Below are 14,088 nucleotides of genomic sequence, written 5' to 3'. Positions count from 1 at the left end.
TTGGTCCCTGATATTGAGTGATCACTTTTGAAAATGTACATGATCATACAGCCAAATGCTTTTGATGGAAAGCCTAGTTCTATGACCTGCTAGTTGTAGTCATTTGTGTAATGGTGCTCCACCCATGAGTTTATCGCAAACTCCTTGGCATTCTATTTTATCACCTTGTTGCCTTATACAAGCTACCCTGAAAGTGAGATGTTCACAGTCTGTAACATGTCAACTACTTTGCCCAGATCTCTGCATGCTACGCCATCCACTCTGCTTAGTTTCTTACTTTCTTACCGGCTATGTAATGAATACACAGAGCTAACTTGATGTTTACACACAGTAGATATACCATGTTTGTACATCTACAGATATACTGCAATACCATACACTTTAGTTAGTCTCCAAAGCTTGCTTTGTTATACAATTATGATTACATTATGTACGGACACCTGGGGAAAGAGCTGACCAATCACGAGGTCAGGAACGCAAGCAGAATCTGCAAGTAGCTGCCTGAATTTCATGCCCCTCTGCTGCGCAGCTGCCCCACCTTCACTGTGTTCTTTGAAACTGTGCCCCAGGCTGATACTCCACTGGCGTGCCTCACCTCCTGCCCCCTTGCCCCATAAGAGATCCCTAGCCAGCCCAGCTGGCCATTTACCCCCCCCCACCTCCTGACAGACCACCAGATCCTGGACATAGTTATTTGCAATTGCAGAAATGTGTAATTTTGTTTTTAAGGGAAGAATGTAGTGTGCAATGACTGGTTCCTGCAAAAAAAGTATTTGTATTGCAGATGGCGGCTCAGAGTGCTAATGCCGCATTTGTGAGTGCTTGGGCAGGAATGCTGTTCTTGGACCTGCCTGGCTTGGGCTTGCAGGCCGTTATCGGTCCTACCCTCCCCTGAAAGCAATGATGGGCAAGGGCCATTTTTTTCTACCTGACGTTTACAATTACCCTGCCTCCTGCAACACTGTGCTACATGCTTCGTGTCCAGCTAGGACCGTCCTTATGAAACTTCAGCACTTCGCCTTACACAGCAATAATGGGTCAAGCATACAGTTTAAACGACACTGCCCTGTGCTACACAGACTGCACCCAGGTGCACAGAGTTTCACACTGAAAACGGAGGCTTTTAATCTTCTCTTTGCATGTGCCCATTCATCCAGCAAACCTTTAAATTTCAGACACTCCTCTCACTAATGTATTACTTTGCAGGTACCCAAAATGATGTGGTGTTGATCATATGTCTTGGGTACAAATTACTTCAGGTGACATTAAAAATATTAGTACAACGTTTCTAATCAAATACATTTGTTTTCTTATCAATAAAACTCTAATTATTTTCTGAAAACTAATTTATGCCAATGTATGAGGTTTCACAAAGTTAAAGCCTGTGGTCTCTTCTCTTCAACGTATTAAGATGGCCCCTTTTATGAGACTCCTGAAGAGCCACAGCTTCACCTGCCAGGCAGACAACACTTTAATCCTCCCAATCACACAGACATCATATGATGCTGTGAACAAATGAACACTTGAACGACCAGGAACAACCTGAAGCTAAACCCAAACAAAACTGAAATCTTGCTTTACCCTGCCATTGACAAACCGTAGACGGGATCACTGTCTGTAAAGAGGAAACGTCCAATAAGACCGAAAAGAAAAAAAAGAAAAAAAAAAAGCCTGAATGTGATATTTAGCTGAATTTTGGACATTTGAAAATGACGAATGGCTGAAAAGTTTGACCAAATCCCCCATTCGATTGTAAGGGCTGTGTGGGTGTCCGCTGCATACTTGTTCACTACACAGTGAATGGGAGCTGCGGTGGTGTCCCCCGCAGCCGATCCCGTCCAAAGTTTAAAAAAGTAAAAAGGAAAGGACCCTGTTGATCCGGAAGTGAAAGGGAACAGGCGTTGCAGGGAGACACTGAGTCGGCGGCACACTGCGAAGTGTGCCGCTGAAGGGTAAGTGTGGGTGGGGTTGGAAGCCCGTGGCTGCAATGTTCAGTGGAGAAAAGACCAAAAGTTTTTCGGAAAAGAAACTTTCCATCTTTTCTCCCTCAAACATTTCCGCCACAGGCTTCCAACCCCAAACCTGGGAAGAACTTGCCATTCCATGGCCAAAAGAGATGGCACCTCCTCGGTTACATGAAATCTGGTCAAGAACATAATCCTGATGGCAGACTTCACTGTGGAACCCCAAATCTATGCCAAAGTGTCTTTGTACCACCTATTCTCATGCAGGCAGTTAATGCATTACCTCAGCTTCCCATATAGAGTCCTTATCCATCTCTTCTGGAAGACCTTTCCTCGGGGGTCATTGAGTTTAGTGTGGGTCCCATAAACTCTTTAGCTGCCTTTCCTTCTCTAATCTTAATTCTCTTTACAGATGAAATGCCACTGCCGTCCAAAGTGTCTCTCTTCTGCAACTCCTGCGCATGAAGCGTGTTACAAAAGAACAAACTATCAATAAAATCTCTCCACTTTTACATGCCCAAGTTGTGAAATTCTTGAATCCTGCTCCTCAGCCATGCGGTTATTTGTCCTCGTACTGAAGAAGTGGGGACTTTAACCTTAGCAGAAAATGTTGTGAAGTCTGCCAGTTAACATACAAGCAAACTGCTTACACAAGTAATTTGATATAAACTGATCTACTTTGCCATGCACGGTGCGTGGTCGCTGTGTTAAGATCATGGTAAAACATTGAGAAGCGGCAGTGCGTAACAAGATTTGGCATAAGAGATATTTCAGATCTTGATTTCAGCTTTACCATTCATCCAGTATATTAAGGTGACCTATGCCAATCTTTCACCCGTCCATTCTATTAAATTGAATTTTGGGTATTACAAGCAAGACTGTTTTAGGACTGAAATGATTAATTACTCTACCTGGCATGTTTTATGAGCTGGGAAACCACTAATCTTCAAGATGAGATTAAAGAAATGCTACATGTAACTCTTTTCCCACAGATCAGCTGGAAGAAGGTGCACGCTCCTTCATCTTTATGGCTATCATACCAGCCTAGTCCCTTGTTTTGATGCAACCTCCAAGTCACATGGAACGTGCTAAATGAAAGCTCCTATGCAGGCATATCAAATGCTATCCCTTTCAAGAACCCATATCAAGCTATACTTATACTTTCTCTGTCTGATGTGTTTTCTTTAACATTTGATGGATCGTTGTGTTATACACGCCTGATTGGTCAATGAAAGCTGACTCATTTATGGTCCATGATAACTTGGGATGTTTTCATATTTCTCCCCACCTCCCCTTTTCAGGTTAATGAATGGTCACTTAAGATAAGAAAAGAAATGCGAGTCATTGACAGACAAATTCGAGGTATGACATTTTCAATTTAGTTTTGTGCATGTTTTGTAGGGGGAAAACGAGCTTTCATGAGAAAGACATGCTAATCATTGATTGTATAATACCACTTTTGCATGCCAACGCTTCTGTCATAGTACTCTTGGATAATGAGGGAAGCATGTCTGTGCAGATTGTGATCAATGAGGGAGTCGAGCAAGGTTGTGTGCTGGCTCCTCTGTTCAATCTGTACCTGCCAGACTTGCCATCCAGATTACTGGCTAACGCGAATTGTCCCCCAAGTGTCGGTGCAACCAGAATTGCAAGTATGTTATACGCAGATGACTTAGTGATATTCAATGGCACCACTGGGGTATGAGAAGTATGCTTGTTGAGCTGCAGACCTCTGTGGAGAATACATTGGCAATACATTTAAGTAAGATCAAGAGTATGTTAGAAGTGGGCAAGAAAATGCACAGGTTGCAAACAAGTACAGGGATGGGATACCATCTTCTAATTGAGGCTAAAAAAAGAAAGGCGAGACAGCTAACCTAATTTGCCAGACAAACATCGGGGGCGGGGGGTATATTGTAGAGGGTGTATTGACGCTCTACAGTGTTTTTGCCCTGCAGTCCTCTGAGGATTAGAGGCATTAACTATGAGAAACATAGCCTGGTTTTATCGACTCAAGGGATTCTTTTGGCACAGTGTTTTGAAATTGCCTACTTCGACACCAATGAAGTTCTTGAGATTAGAGCTAGGTCTGGTCTACCTAGCAACTCGATTGTTGAAAAAGAGTCGACTCTATATCAATTCAAAAAATGTCCGTACATGTTCTCTATTAAAGGCAACAGGTGAAGGTGATGACTCGGAATATAGAAGGGGTGACATAGCATTTGAATATAGAGTTTTTCAAATGTATAGAGCGGACTCCGCTCCTTGAATATGGTATATCATATGAAGTGCTGAAAAAACCCTTCAAACGTAAGACAAATTTTATAGGACTGGAATAAAAACTATACACACATGATAGCTAGACAAATACCTGCACTTCGGTGCGGGTGAGGTAGTCTGTATACTTGAGATTTAACTTTATCAATGCACTTCATTTTGGTTTTTTAAAACTTTTTTTGTTTTCTTTTTCGTTTACACATAATCATAGTGAAAGGTTGACGGTTACAGAACATGGTCATTGGTTCAAAAACACAAGAGCCCAACTAAAGCACGACCGTGTATATTCCATACCCTGGTTGCATTACTTTCCCCTCCATCACATTTCCCTAACCCCATGTCTCCTCTCTTCCCCTCGTGTCATGTGAACATCATCTCCAGCACTCAAAGGGATTTCAAGTCTGCTGTGGAGTGTATTTCATTTAACAACTGGCTCCAGTCTATCACCACCCCATACTCCCAATATCGGGTCCCAGGTCTGCTGCAGGATATCTAGCTCTGCCATTCCCTGCCTACGGATGTCTTCCATCCGTTGCATCAGAGACAGGCCCAGGATTTTCGTCCATCCTATGGCCACCCTCCTTTCGGCTAATATCAGCATGAATTGGGCTAATCGCTTCTGCACTTTGATGTTCCCCACTTGGCAATAACCCCATATACACACTCTTGGTGTGCATTCAAAACTGGAACCCAGTAGTTTATTGATCTTTGACACCACTGATTGCCAGAAGCCTGTGATCACCAATCATCCCCTCATCATGACCGAGGTCCAGTCCCACATCTTGGACAATTTGCACTCAAAGTGTCATTCATTGCGTATAATTTCACGGGAGTTACATATACCCTATGCAGGACATTGAACTGTATCAATTGAAATCTTGCATTTCTTGAGACCTTTCAGATCTGCTCCCACAAAGGAAGGCATGGTATCAAAGTAAGATGGACACAAGTGATCACAGTTAAGGGTGTTTATTGAACTTTATCAAGGGTGTGAAAAACACCTATCTAAACCTAAATCTAAGATGGGAGCAAGCTACCACCATCAAATAATAATACTCTAGTGGAGTCTAGTAAAAAAAAGAGTGCCTATACTAAAAAAACCTATTTCCAATCCTTACCGCTATGCTACAAATAGTGTGGGTAATATTCACGAAAAAAAGAAAGTGTTAAAAAAAATGATCAGGATGTTCAGGCCATTGGCCTCCCTTCCAAACGTTTTTAGCACGGGGGACAAGGCGGGTCACTCGAGCAGAGCACACTCTTGGGCTTCTTCGGCAGACGGTCACAGTTCCTTTTTTCAACATCAGGGGCTTCTGTGCTCAAGTTTCTTACATTCACAGGCTCTTGATTCAGAGGGCCTGATGTATCATAAATAACGAAAAAAGTTCCCTTCCAAATATTCAAGTCGGCTGATTCAATCTTTATCCCGGATCCACCTCTGCTGGGCTTAGATACTTTTTCATACAATTAGCCTCCTTCAGTCGGGCCAGACCAACTTTAGTACACAGGAATCCCTCAGTCTGGTTCACACTTGCCACATCGATATCTTCTCGGGTGACCTATGGTTCACCCCGGATCTCCCTCTTCTGGGCTCGGTTCACCTTTTATACAATTAGTCCCCCTCCGCCAGGCTCAGACCAATTTCAGTTCACAGGCAATTGAAGACTTTAGAATGTGCACAGGATTCAACTCAACCCGCTGCAGGACCACTTCAATGTCACAGTTCAATAATTCTTAGAAGGCTCAGTTGGATACCAAACAGAGACCTTTGAGTGAGCACCCACGGGATGCCGGACCAATCTGCATCTGGTACCTATTTCGGTTTCATAAAGTTCAATCGCATACAAGTTCTTTCTTAATACAATGTTGCTGCTTGCAACCTTGAGCATAACACAGTCCGGTATGCTATTAGTTTCTCCAACTCATCGGCTGTGTTGTACTCACTGGTATTGATTTGCTGTCGGAGCCTACCACAGCGGCAATCGCTTCTCCCCGCCTTGGCTATCTGTGTACTTTTGACACATGCTGCACCATTCGTCAGCTGCAATTCCCAGTCTTATGTTTTTTTTTTCCTCAAGGCCTCCTGAAAGTCACGTTCCTTCCTCTCTGGTCTCGCCGCCTTTCTCCTCGGTTTCAACTTCCACCACTGAATTGCTGCTTCCTCGTACGTTTGGCTGGTCTTGGCAGGATAGAACTAGACGTAGCACAGGACTCGCTTTCCAAATTCAATGGGAGCCAGCGAGACATGCGGATTCACAGCGAGGGGGACAAGACTGGGCGATTATCGGCCTGGCTTGTCCCGCCGCGATTTCCTGTTCCAAGTTAGTTAGCTCCCCTTCCAGTGTCCGCAACATCACTGGCAGAGTCTTCCTTACCCCTATTGATTTAGCTATACAAATTCCCCTAATGGTGACCTTGAAAGCCTTCCAAAGGGTTCCCGACCTTTCCACCAAATCTTGGTTAATTTGAAAAAAACACACCATCTCCTCCCTCAGCATCTTTCTAAATGCCCCCTCTGTCAAAGCCATGACTGAAAGTCTCCAGGAGTTCAATGATGACATCCGTCGTATCCCTCCCATGCTAGTCACTAAAGGCAAGTGATCCGAGCGGATCCTTCCTAAGTATTCCATTTCACTAAACCTGCTGAAATGTGCCGCCCTAACAAATATAGTCCAAACGTGAATAGCGCCCATGCACCTCTGAGAAGTAGGAATAGCCTTGATCCTGCCCATGAGCCTTCCTCCACAACTCCACGCAGTCCCCCGCTATCTTCTGTAAAGACGACGTTGCTTGCTGTTTTAGTAACCCTGATTTCCCTGTGCCATCCAAGCTAAGGTTCAAAAGACCATTAAAGGGTGGCCACCAGGCTCCATATGAGCTCACGGACTGAGGGTCTGAGCCCCCACCTCATACCGGCCCACCACTGAATTAGCTGATCCACAGGCTGTGTGAACTTACCCTGCCTGACTCAGGAAAAAAGTGGAGAAAATCTGCCCACGGATAAGGAAGAAACAACCCAGAGCACAAGTGAATCCAGCCTCACTGCAGGGCTGCGCTACTGCATGAGACAGAGCGGTGAGGGTCGTCCAGGGAAGGGGCACGCCGTCCCAACAAGGCAGTTGGCACCCATAATGAGCGCTGTGACCCCCCTCCACCCTCCCCACACAAACGTGGGCTGACTGCGATTCTGTAGATCCCTTGGGTCCGGAGCAGCCACGTTGAGGAACCCGGAAAAGGAGACGGAGCACGCACTCCTGGAGAAGTGAGACCCCCCTCTGAGAAATCAAGAAGGTACTGCAGAGAGGAGGAACCTCCCCGAACAGCGCTGGGTGAGGGGCCCAATCTGCACTGGCCCCACAGCCCGAACCGTGAGATCTCTCAGGTGGCTGTAAGTAAAGTTATGCAAGAAAACCAGACCGGTGCCAGGAGTTGTTCTAATACACCCTGATCGAGTGAACTCCTAGGCGGCCTGTGACGTGTCATCGCCACGACAGAAGACCAGCCCTCTGTCCAAAGACACGGCAGAAACAGCCCACTTCACTGCATGCTTCAAGGCGAGGAGAAGCAGCCCCAGACCGTCGCCGGCCTAGCTCGCGCTCCATACTCCACACCCATTATCGAAATTAAAGTTGAAGGGCTAACTGATTTCCAACCCCTCCCCCCCCCCGTCCCGGACCAGGGGTTGGACGCACGTAACCGGGGGATTGGATATTGTGCAGCACACGCCCTCATATTAGGAAATGCTTCGTGGTGCGGATGCCCCCCTCCCCATGCGCTGATCACACACAGCCATTGCTGCCATTGGGTAGCACTGGGGAGGTCACGAAAAGCAAGGAGATACTGTGCCCTCTCAGAGGACACAACCACAAGCCCCCAACCACCTGTCTATAATCAAAGAAGGGAGCGAGGCCCTGTCCGCGCTCATGACAGATCTCCCTCAAAAGTAAAAGGTACATCTCGGGCACTACTCTCACAACAACTGCCCCTTGAAGGAAGACACCGAGTCGAAAAGAGGCTGGGACCTTGGCCGCAGCCCCAATCTTAACTACCCCAGGGATCCAAAAAATATACAAAAAGCAACGCCGAAAGAATTAGCAAACAACTGGGTGCACCCTTTCTCACCATACAGGGAGCCCAGGCATCCACAGCGAGAAGCTGTGCACCAGGTGTGCCACATTGCCGTATACCAACGGCAGGGGAGACAGTCCCAAATGTAGATGTTGACTGACATCAGGGGTGCAGAGCAGTGCGAGGGTACGATCTTCTTGCAGGACCATTGTTGGATTTCAGAACTTTACCCCAGAGGTTATATCCCGCCGCCTGTCACATATTGTTGCAGTGGGGCCTAACCAATACAAGGATACACACCAAGGACTGTGCTAACCTCTGTAAACTGAATAAAGGTTACAAAGGGCTGGGTCCTCAGTCTTGGGGCGTGTGTCCTCCTTTGTAACTCTGGGCAAGGACCAGTTGAAGCAGCTACAACAGCCCAGTAAGTCGGAGAGAACACATGGTTCACAATTACCTACCTCACTAGGCGGAGATCCCCATCTTAGTCTGTAAGGCCCCTGTCATCTAGCTGGGACCCCTACAGTAAACTCTACAAAGAGTACTGACTGACCTTCCTGATGGCACGTCGACTCTGGCCCTATGAGGTTTGGGCCCCCAGTCTTGGGGCGTGTGCCCTCCTCCAGGGGTTGGGGCCTGAGGAAACTAGAGTGGCACCCCGGGAAGGGAGTACTGAGTGTTTCATTGTCGACAGTTCTCATAGAAAGGAATGACCCCAAAGGGAAGCGGATACCCGGAGGTGAGAGAGCCACAAAGAGAAAGGAGCCGACCACGCGCATGTGGGTTATTGGAGTGCATGGAAATAAGGCAGAAACTGGCACCATATAGGTACGTTCCACTCCGCACTGAGCTCAAGACCCCACATAAATCCACCATGGCGACCTCAGTGGCTGAAGCTGCAGCAACCAAGGAGGATGTGGCAGCCTTACTAGAAGAAATCAAAAACATGAGAGCAGGCATTGGAGGGAAGGTCGACAGGATCACTCAGAGGATCGACAAGATGGAGGAGAGACTCGAAGGAGTCGAAAACAACTAAACCTCACTGAACACTCTTGAGACACAAATGGAGCAGAGAATTACTGAAATAGAGTTCCGGCAAGAGGAATTCCATCTTAAGATGGATGTTTTGGAGAATCGTGAACGACGGAACAACTTTTTGGAATACCGGAGAGAGGAGGAGAGTCCGAACAAGATTTCAAACGCACGCTCCATGAAATTATGAAACTCTTATTTGAAGATGACTCCATCGACGAACCAAAACCGTTCTAGTGCGATATTTATTTATTTATTTATTTATTTATTTATTTTTTCACAATTACGGCGACAAGGCCAGATTCCTGGAAAAAGCTAAACGGAATGGACGTGTCTCCCTTGATGCAGCAAGAGTGATGATTTTCCAGGACCTGTCGTTAACTCTCGGCCTGAGACAAATGTGCATGCCCCTCACAAAGTGGTTAAAAGAAAAAGGGGTCTGTTATAGATGGGGGTCCATTCTCTTACATTTGAATTCAATGGATGGAAGGAAAGGCTGACTTTAAAAGCTGCACTGCCGAGAGCCGACGACAGACCGTGGCATATTCAAGGACCAAAATGGAGGCTTAAACCAGGATCCAGAAAATATAGAACGGTGAATGCCTCCCCAGGAGCAGATGCTTGAAGGACGCAGACCAGCATGTTGGTCCCGGGTGGTAAATCCCAGGGTAGGCCTATTTGGAGAAGGCCCCAGAAGTATTAAGAGTTGGTTGGGCCTTGCGTCAGCCGAGCAGTGGACCCAAGGATAGATTACCAAACAAATGCCGTACCAATGATTGACATCTGGCCTTCACGTGGTTTCGATAAGGATTGTAAGAATTGCCTCCAGAGAACCCAAGTACTATAGAGCACAGACTGTTGTGTGTTCCCGGACCTCGACGACGAGCTGGGTGAAGTATCAGTCAATGGGGTATGTTCAATGTCAGAAATCTAGGGGATATGGGGATTTAAGTGATGTTGGGGAGGGGGAAGAGAAAGGGGGCTCAATGTTAATTTGGTTGTTTTGGTAAAGGACCGTGACCGAATTTGGCTTGGTGATAACCGGGCTAGAGCGGATGCCGTCAGGGGGGCGGGGGAGGGTGGAGGATAGGGGAAGGGGGAAAGGGTAGGAACGGGATCCAACATGTGCGCTGAATCACAAACCTGTTCGCTGGATGTACAGTTGCATAGAGGAAGAAATGGTGGTAGAACTAGGCCCTCAGAAAGGAAACCACCTCAGGGTCGAACACTTAATGTTAAAGGTCTGGGAGTTTTCGAAGAGCGGGCCTTGACATGCTGTTTTTGCAGGAAACCAAATGGGGAGGAATGCTAAATTTTTAATCCAAAAATTGGGGTGGAATACTGGGACTCTGGCCCACTGATAGTGGCTGGAGTGGGGATTCACATTAGAAGAAGATTGAATCTTGAGGTTACCAAGGCGTGGGCAGATGTGGAAGGTAGAGTTCTAATGATAGTGGGCACTGCACATAAAGTAACCTATACACTGGCAACACAGTATTCTCCCAATGCGGGTCAGCCCCGATTCCTGCAGAGGACGCTCCCGAAAATGTTGGAGGTCTCGGGACATGTAATTCTGGGGGTGGGGAGGGGGGGGGGGATTTCATTCTCTGGGCAGACATTAAACTAGATAGACAAGCGGGTAACCCGACACACGCGAACCAGTGGATGGCGGATGGGCTGGGGTGATGGAAATGGTAGCGGTCTACAGGCTACGAGATGCATGGCGAGGTTTCCACCCAAAAGAGATGGGATACACATTTTACTCAGTGCCTCATAGCACCTTCACCAGGATTGATTATATATCATGGATGACTTGATGGAGGAGGCGACGGGCTCAGAGATCTCGCCATTTACCTGGTCAGATCATAACATGGTCACGGTTGATTTGGATTGGGTAGGTCTTCCGTACAGGGGATGAAAGTGGAGATGCAATGAGACACTGTGGAAAGACCCAGTATTTCGGACAGAAATGGAAAGTGAAATAAAGGAATACTTCAAAACAACACGGGAGAGATATCCAGAATGAATGTGTGGGAGGCAGGGAAGGCAACGTGGCGTTGTATTCTGATCAGGGACGGGGCCAATAAAAACGGAAGAGGGAGAAACTTTGACTCCTAGAGGAAGGGTAGATAGTCCGAAAATTGCAGCTTCTAAAACCGAAGTATTACGAGAAGGGAGACAAGTCGGACATGCTGTTGGCCGCCAGGCTACAGGGACAAAGTGCCGAGCACTGGTCGCAACCATAGAATGGGAAGTAGATGCCCAGTACCCAGGGTCGGGGGGGAATACTGGAGGTGTTTGTGACCTTTTATGAGGCCCTATATAAATCCGAGACGGTCCACGCGAGGTCGAGAATAGACAAGTACATGGAAAGTCTAGAGATGGTGAGACGCTCTCATGAAGAAGCAGACAAAATGGATGCCCCAATCACTGCAGAGGAAATTGAGGACTGTGAAGAGGCTGCCAATTGGGAAGGCCCAGGGGAGGATGGCTACACGGTGGGTTTCTGGAAGTCCTTTGTCTCCTCTCTTCCCCTTCATGGTGGAGCTGTTGAATGATATTCTGGAAACATGCGTAACCCCTGACTCCTTCTCTCGGGCGCTCATTATGGTAATTCCCCCCCCTCGCCCCCCAAGGAAGGCAGGGATCCCAAACAGTGCAGATCATAGCGCCCCATATCGCTACTAAACCTAGACGCCAACATTTACACAAGGGTTCTTGCAGCGATACTAGAAATATACATGCCCTGTCTGATTCGCTCGGATCAAGTTGGGTTTATAATGGGGAGGCAGGGTGCATCCACGAATCATGGAAGATGACAGGGGACCTGGTCCTCCTCTCGGTAGATGTAGAGAAAGCTTTTGTCGGGGTTGAATGGGGCTTCTTGGAGGCAGTACTGGGCAAGGTGAGGATAGGCACGAGATTTAGAAGGGGGATGAAGGCAGTGTTTTCATCACCCAAGGCATCAGTAACGGTTAATGGCGACTTCTCATGATGGTACGACCTGGGTAGAGGAGTGCAGCAGGGGTTCCCTCTATTGGCGATCTTGTTTGCCCTCTCCCTTGAACCCCTGGCCCAGAACCTTAGAGGGGACCAACACGTAGAGGGACTTAAGGTGGGCGGGAGGAAATATAAGGTAGCCCTATATGCAGACGATCTACTACTACTACACATACAGAACCCTATGACATCCATAACTAGAGCAATACACTTAATTGAACAATACAGGGAACTATCTGGCTTTAAAATTAATAGGTTCAATTAAATTCTATTTCTGCTGCAATAACCCGTCCAAGGTGACACTGGATGTTTTGCCCCACTGGGCCTAATGATTGGAGGTGCCACTCTTCGTTATTTAGAAATAAATGTTACTTGGACATCCTATGCAAGGCCACCTTTCCTCCTCTTCTGAGGCTTCCGTGCAGACCTAGAAAAGTGGCAGAAACTAACGATATCTTGGCTTGGGAGACTGAATGCGGTGAAGATGGTATGTCTACCTAGATTTTTATATCCATTCCAAATGCTCCTGACCTGATTTCCGAAAGCCTTCTTTGGTGAAGTAAGGTAAAAAGGGCAATCCTGAGGTTCCTGTGGCAAGGGTAGGCGGCCAGAATAGCATACAAGGTATTAACTTTACTGAAAGACAAGGGTGGTGTGGGCCTGCCGGATCTCCAGAAGTATTATGAGGTGGTACAGCTAAGAGTCCTGAATCCCCATGTGAGAAGGCAGAAAGGGCTCCAATGGTTAGACTTGGATCATTCCAATCTGGCCCCGGCCGCGGAAGGGATATGGGCCCCGAGAAATAACCTAATACGGAGATTTAAAGACCACCCATTATTGGGCACCATCTGGGAGCTCTGGAGGGAGGCATGCGTAAGATTATCACTTAGCCGTCTCCTCTGAGCCATATTTGGGCACCGGGGGTTCGAGAAGACATCCCTAATCACGAGAGATTCCAATCCTGGTTTAAAGTAAGTCTTGAGAGAGTGGGTCAACTCTGGAGGGGGGCAACTTTGTCACAATATTAGAACTGGGAGAAACATTGGGGATGGGCTCCTTACTGGTCTTTCCATTCCTTCAGCTCAAAGGAATCTTTGAGGGACAAATGGAAAGAAGGGTCCGGAGAGATCTTTTCCCCCTTTGAAGCACTCTTAGATAACAGGACAGAATCTAAAGGCCTGATGTCAGCCATGTACAGAGCGTTAATAGACAACGGGAAGGGATCAACTGTAAATCTGATGCTCAGGTGGGAGAGAGATCTTGGATTAGAAATAGACCTTGACTTGTGGGGGAAAATATGTAAAGGGCCCTCGCAAATATTGATAGCGAGTCAGTACAAATTGCACGCCATCAAGTTACTGCACAGATGGCAATATGACCCACATAGATTGTCAAAGATGTTCCAATCAACGAGTCCCCTATGGTGGCGCCAATGTCATGAGAGGGCGGATTATTGGCATATGTGGTGGGGATGCCCCCGTATTAAGATATTCTGGGATGAGGTCCTGGGATGGATCAGGGAATTGGACGGGATCCAATGCACCACTGAACCCCCTCCTCATATTGTTTGGATTGGAGGAATGTGAAGGTGAATTCAGGAGGGTGACCGCGGTAGTAATGCCTCTTCTGTTGGCTGCACAAGCCTGCCTTGTGATGCATTGGAAAGCAGCGGGGGTGCCGGGAAAGAAAGAATGGATAAATGTTGCCACCAATATCTGTGTAAAGGAAAATAATTACTGCAGCCCTC

The 14,088-nt window shown here is 47.0% G+C and overlaps 1 protein-coding gene across 2 annotated transcripts in view; it reads left to right on the top strand.

Moving 5' to 3' along the window:
* The window catches only part of LOC138516786 (charged multivesicular body protein 3), a 939,210-nt gene that overhangs the window by 643,658 nt on the left and 281,464 nt on the right, over positions 1–14,088 (top strand). For both annotated transcript variants that reach the window (XM_069632183.1, XM_069632184.1), the window contains one exon: positions 3,266–3,326. In XM_069632183.1, coding sequence (XP_069488284.1) covers positions 3,266–3,326 — 61 coding nt within the window. The remainder of the gene's footprint in view (positions 1–3,265; positions 3,327–14,088) is intronic.

This window comes from Ambystoma mexicanum, chromosome 6q (genome assembly GCF_040938575.1).
Source record: "Ambystoma mexicanum isolate Mex_15411 chromosome 6q, UKY_AmexF1_1, whole genome shotgun sequence".
NCBI classification, from domain to species: Eukaryota; Metazoa; Chordata; class Amphibia; order Caudata; family Ambystomatidae; genus Ambystoma; species Ambystoma mexicanum.
Note: the sequence above shows the minus strand (reverse complement) of the source record. Positions and strands in the feature narration are given on the sequence as shown.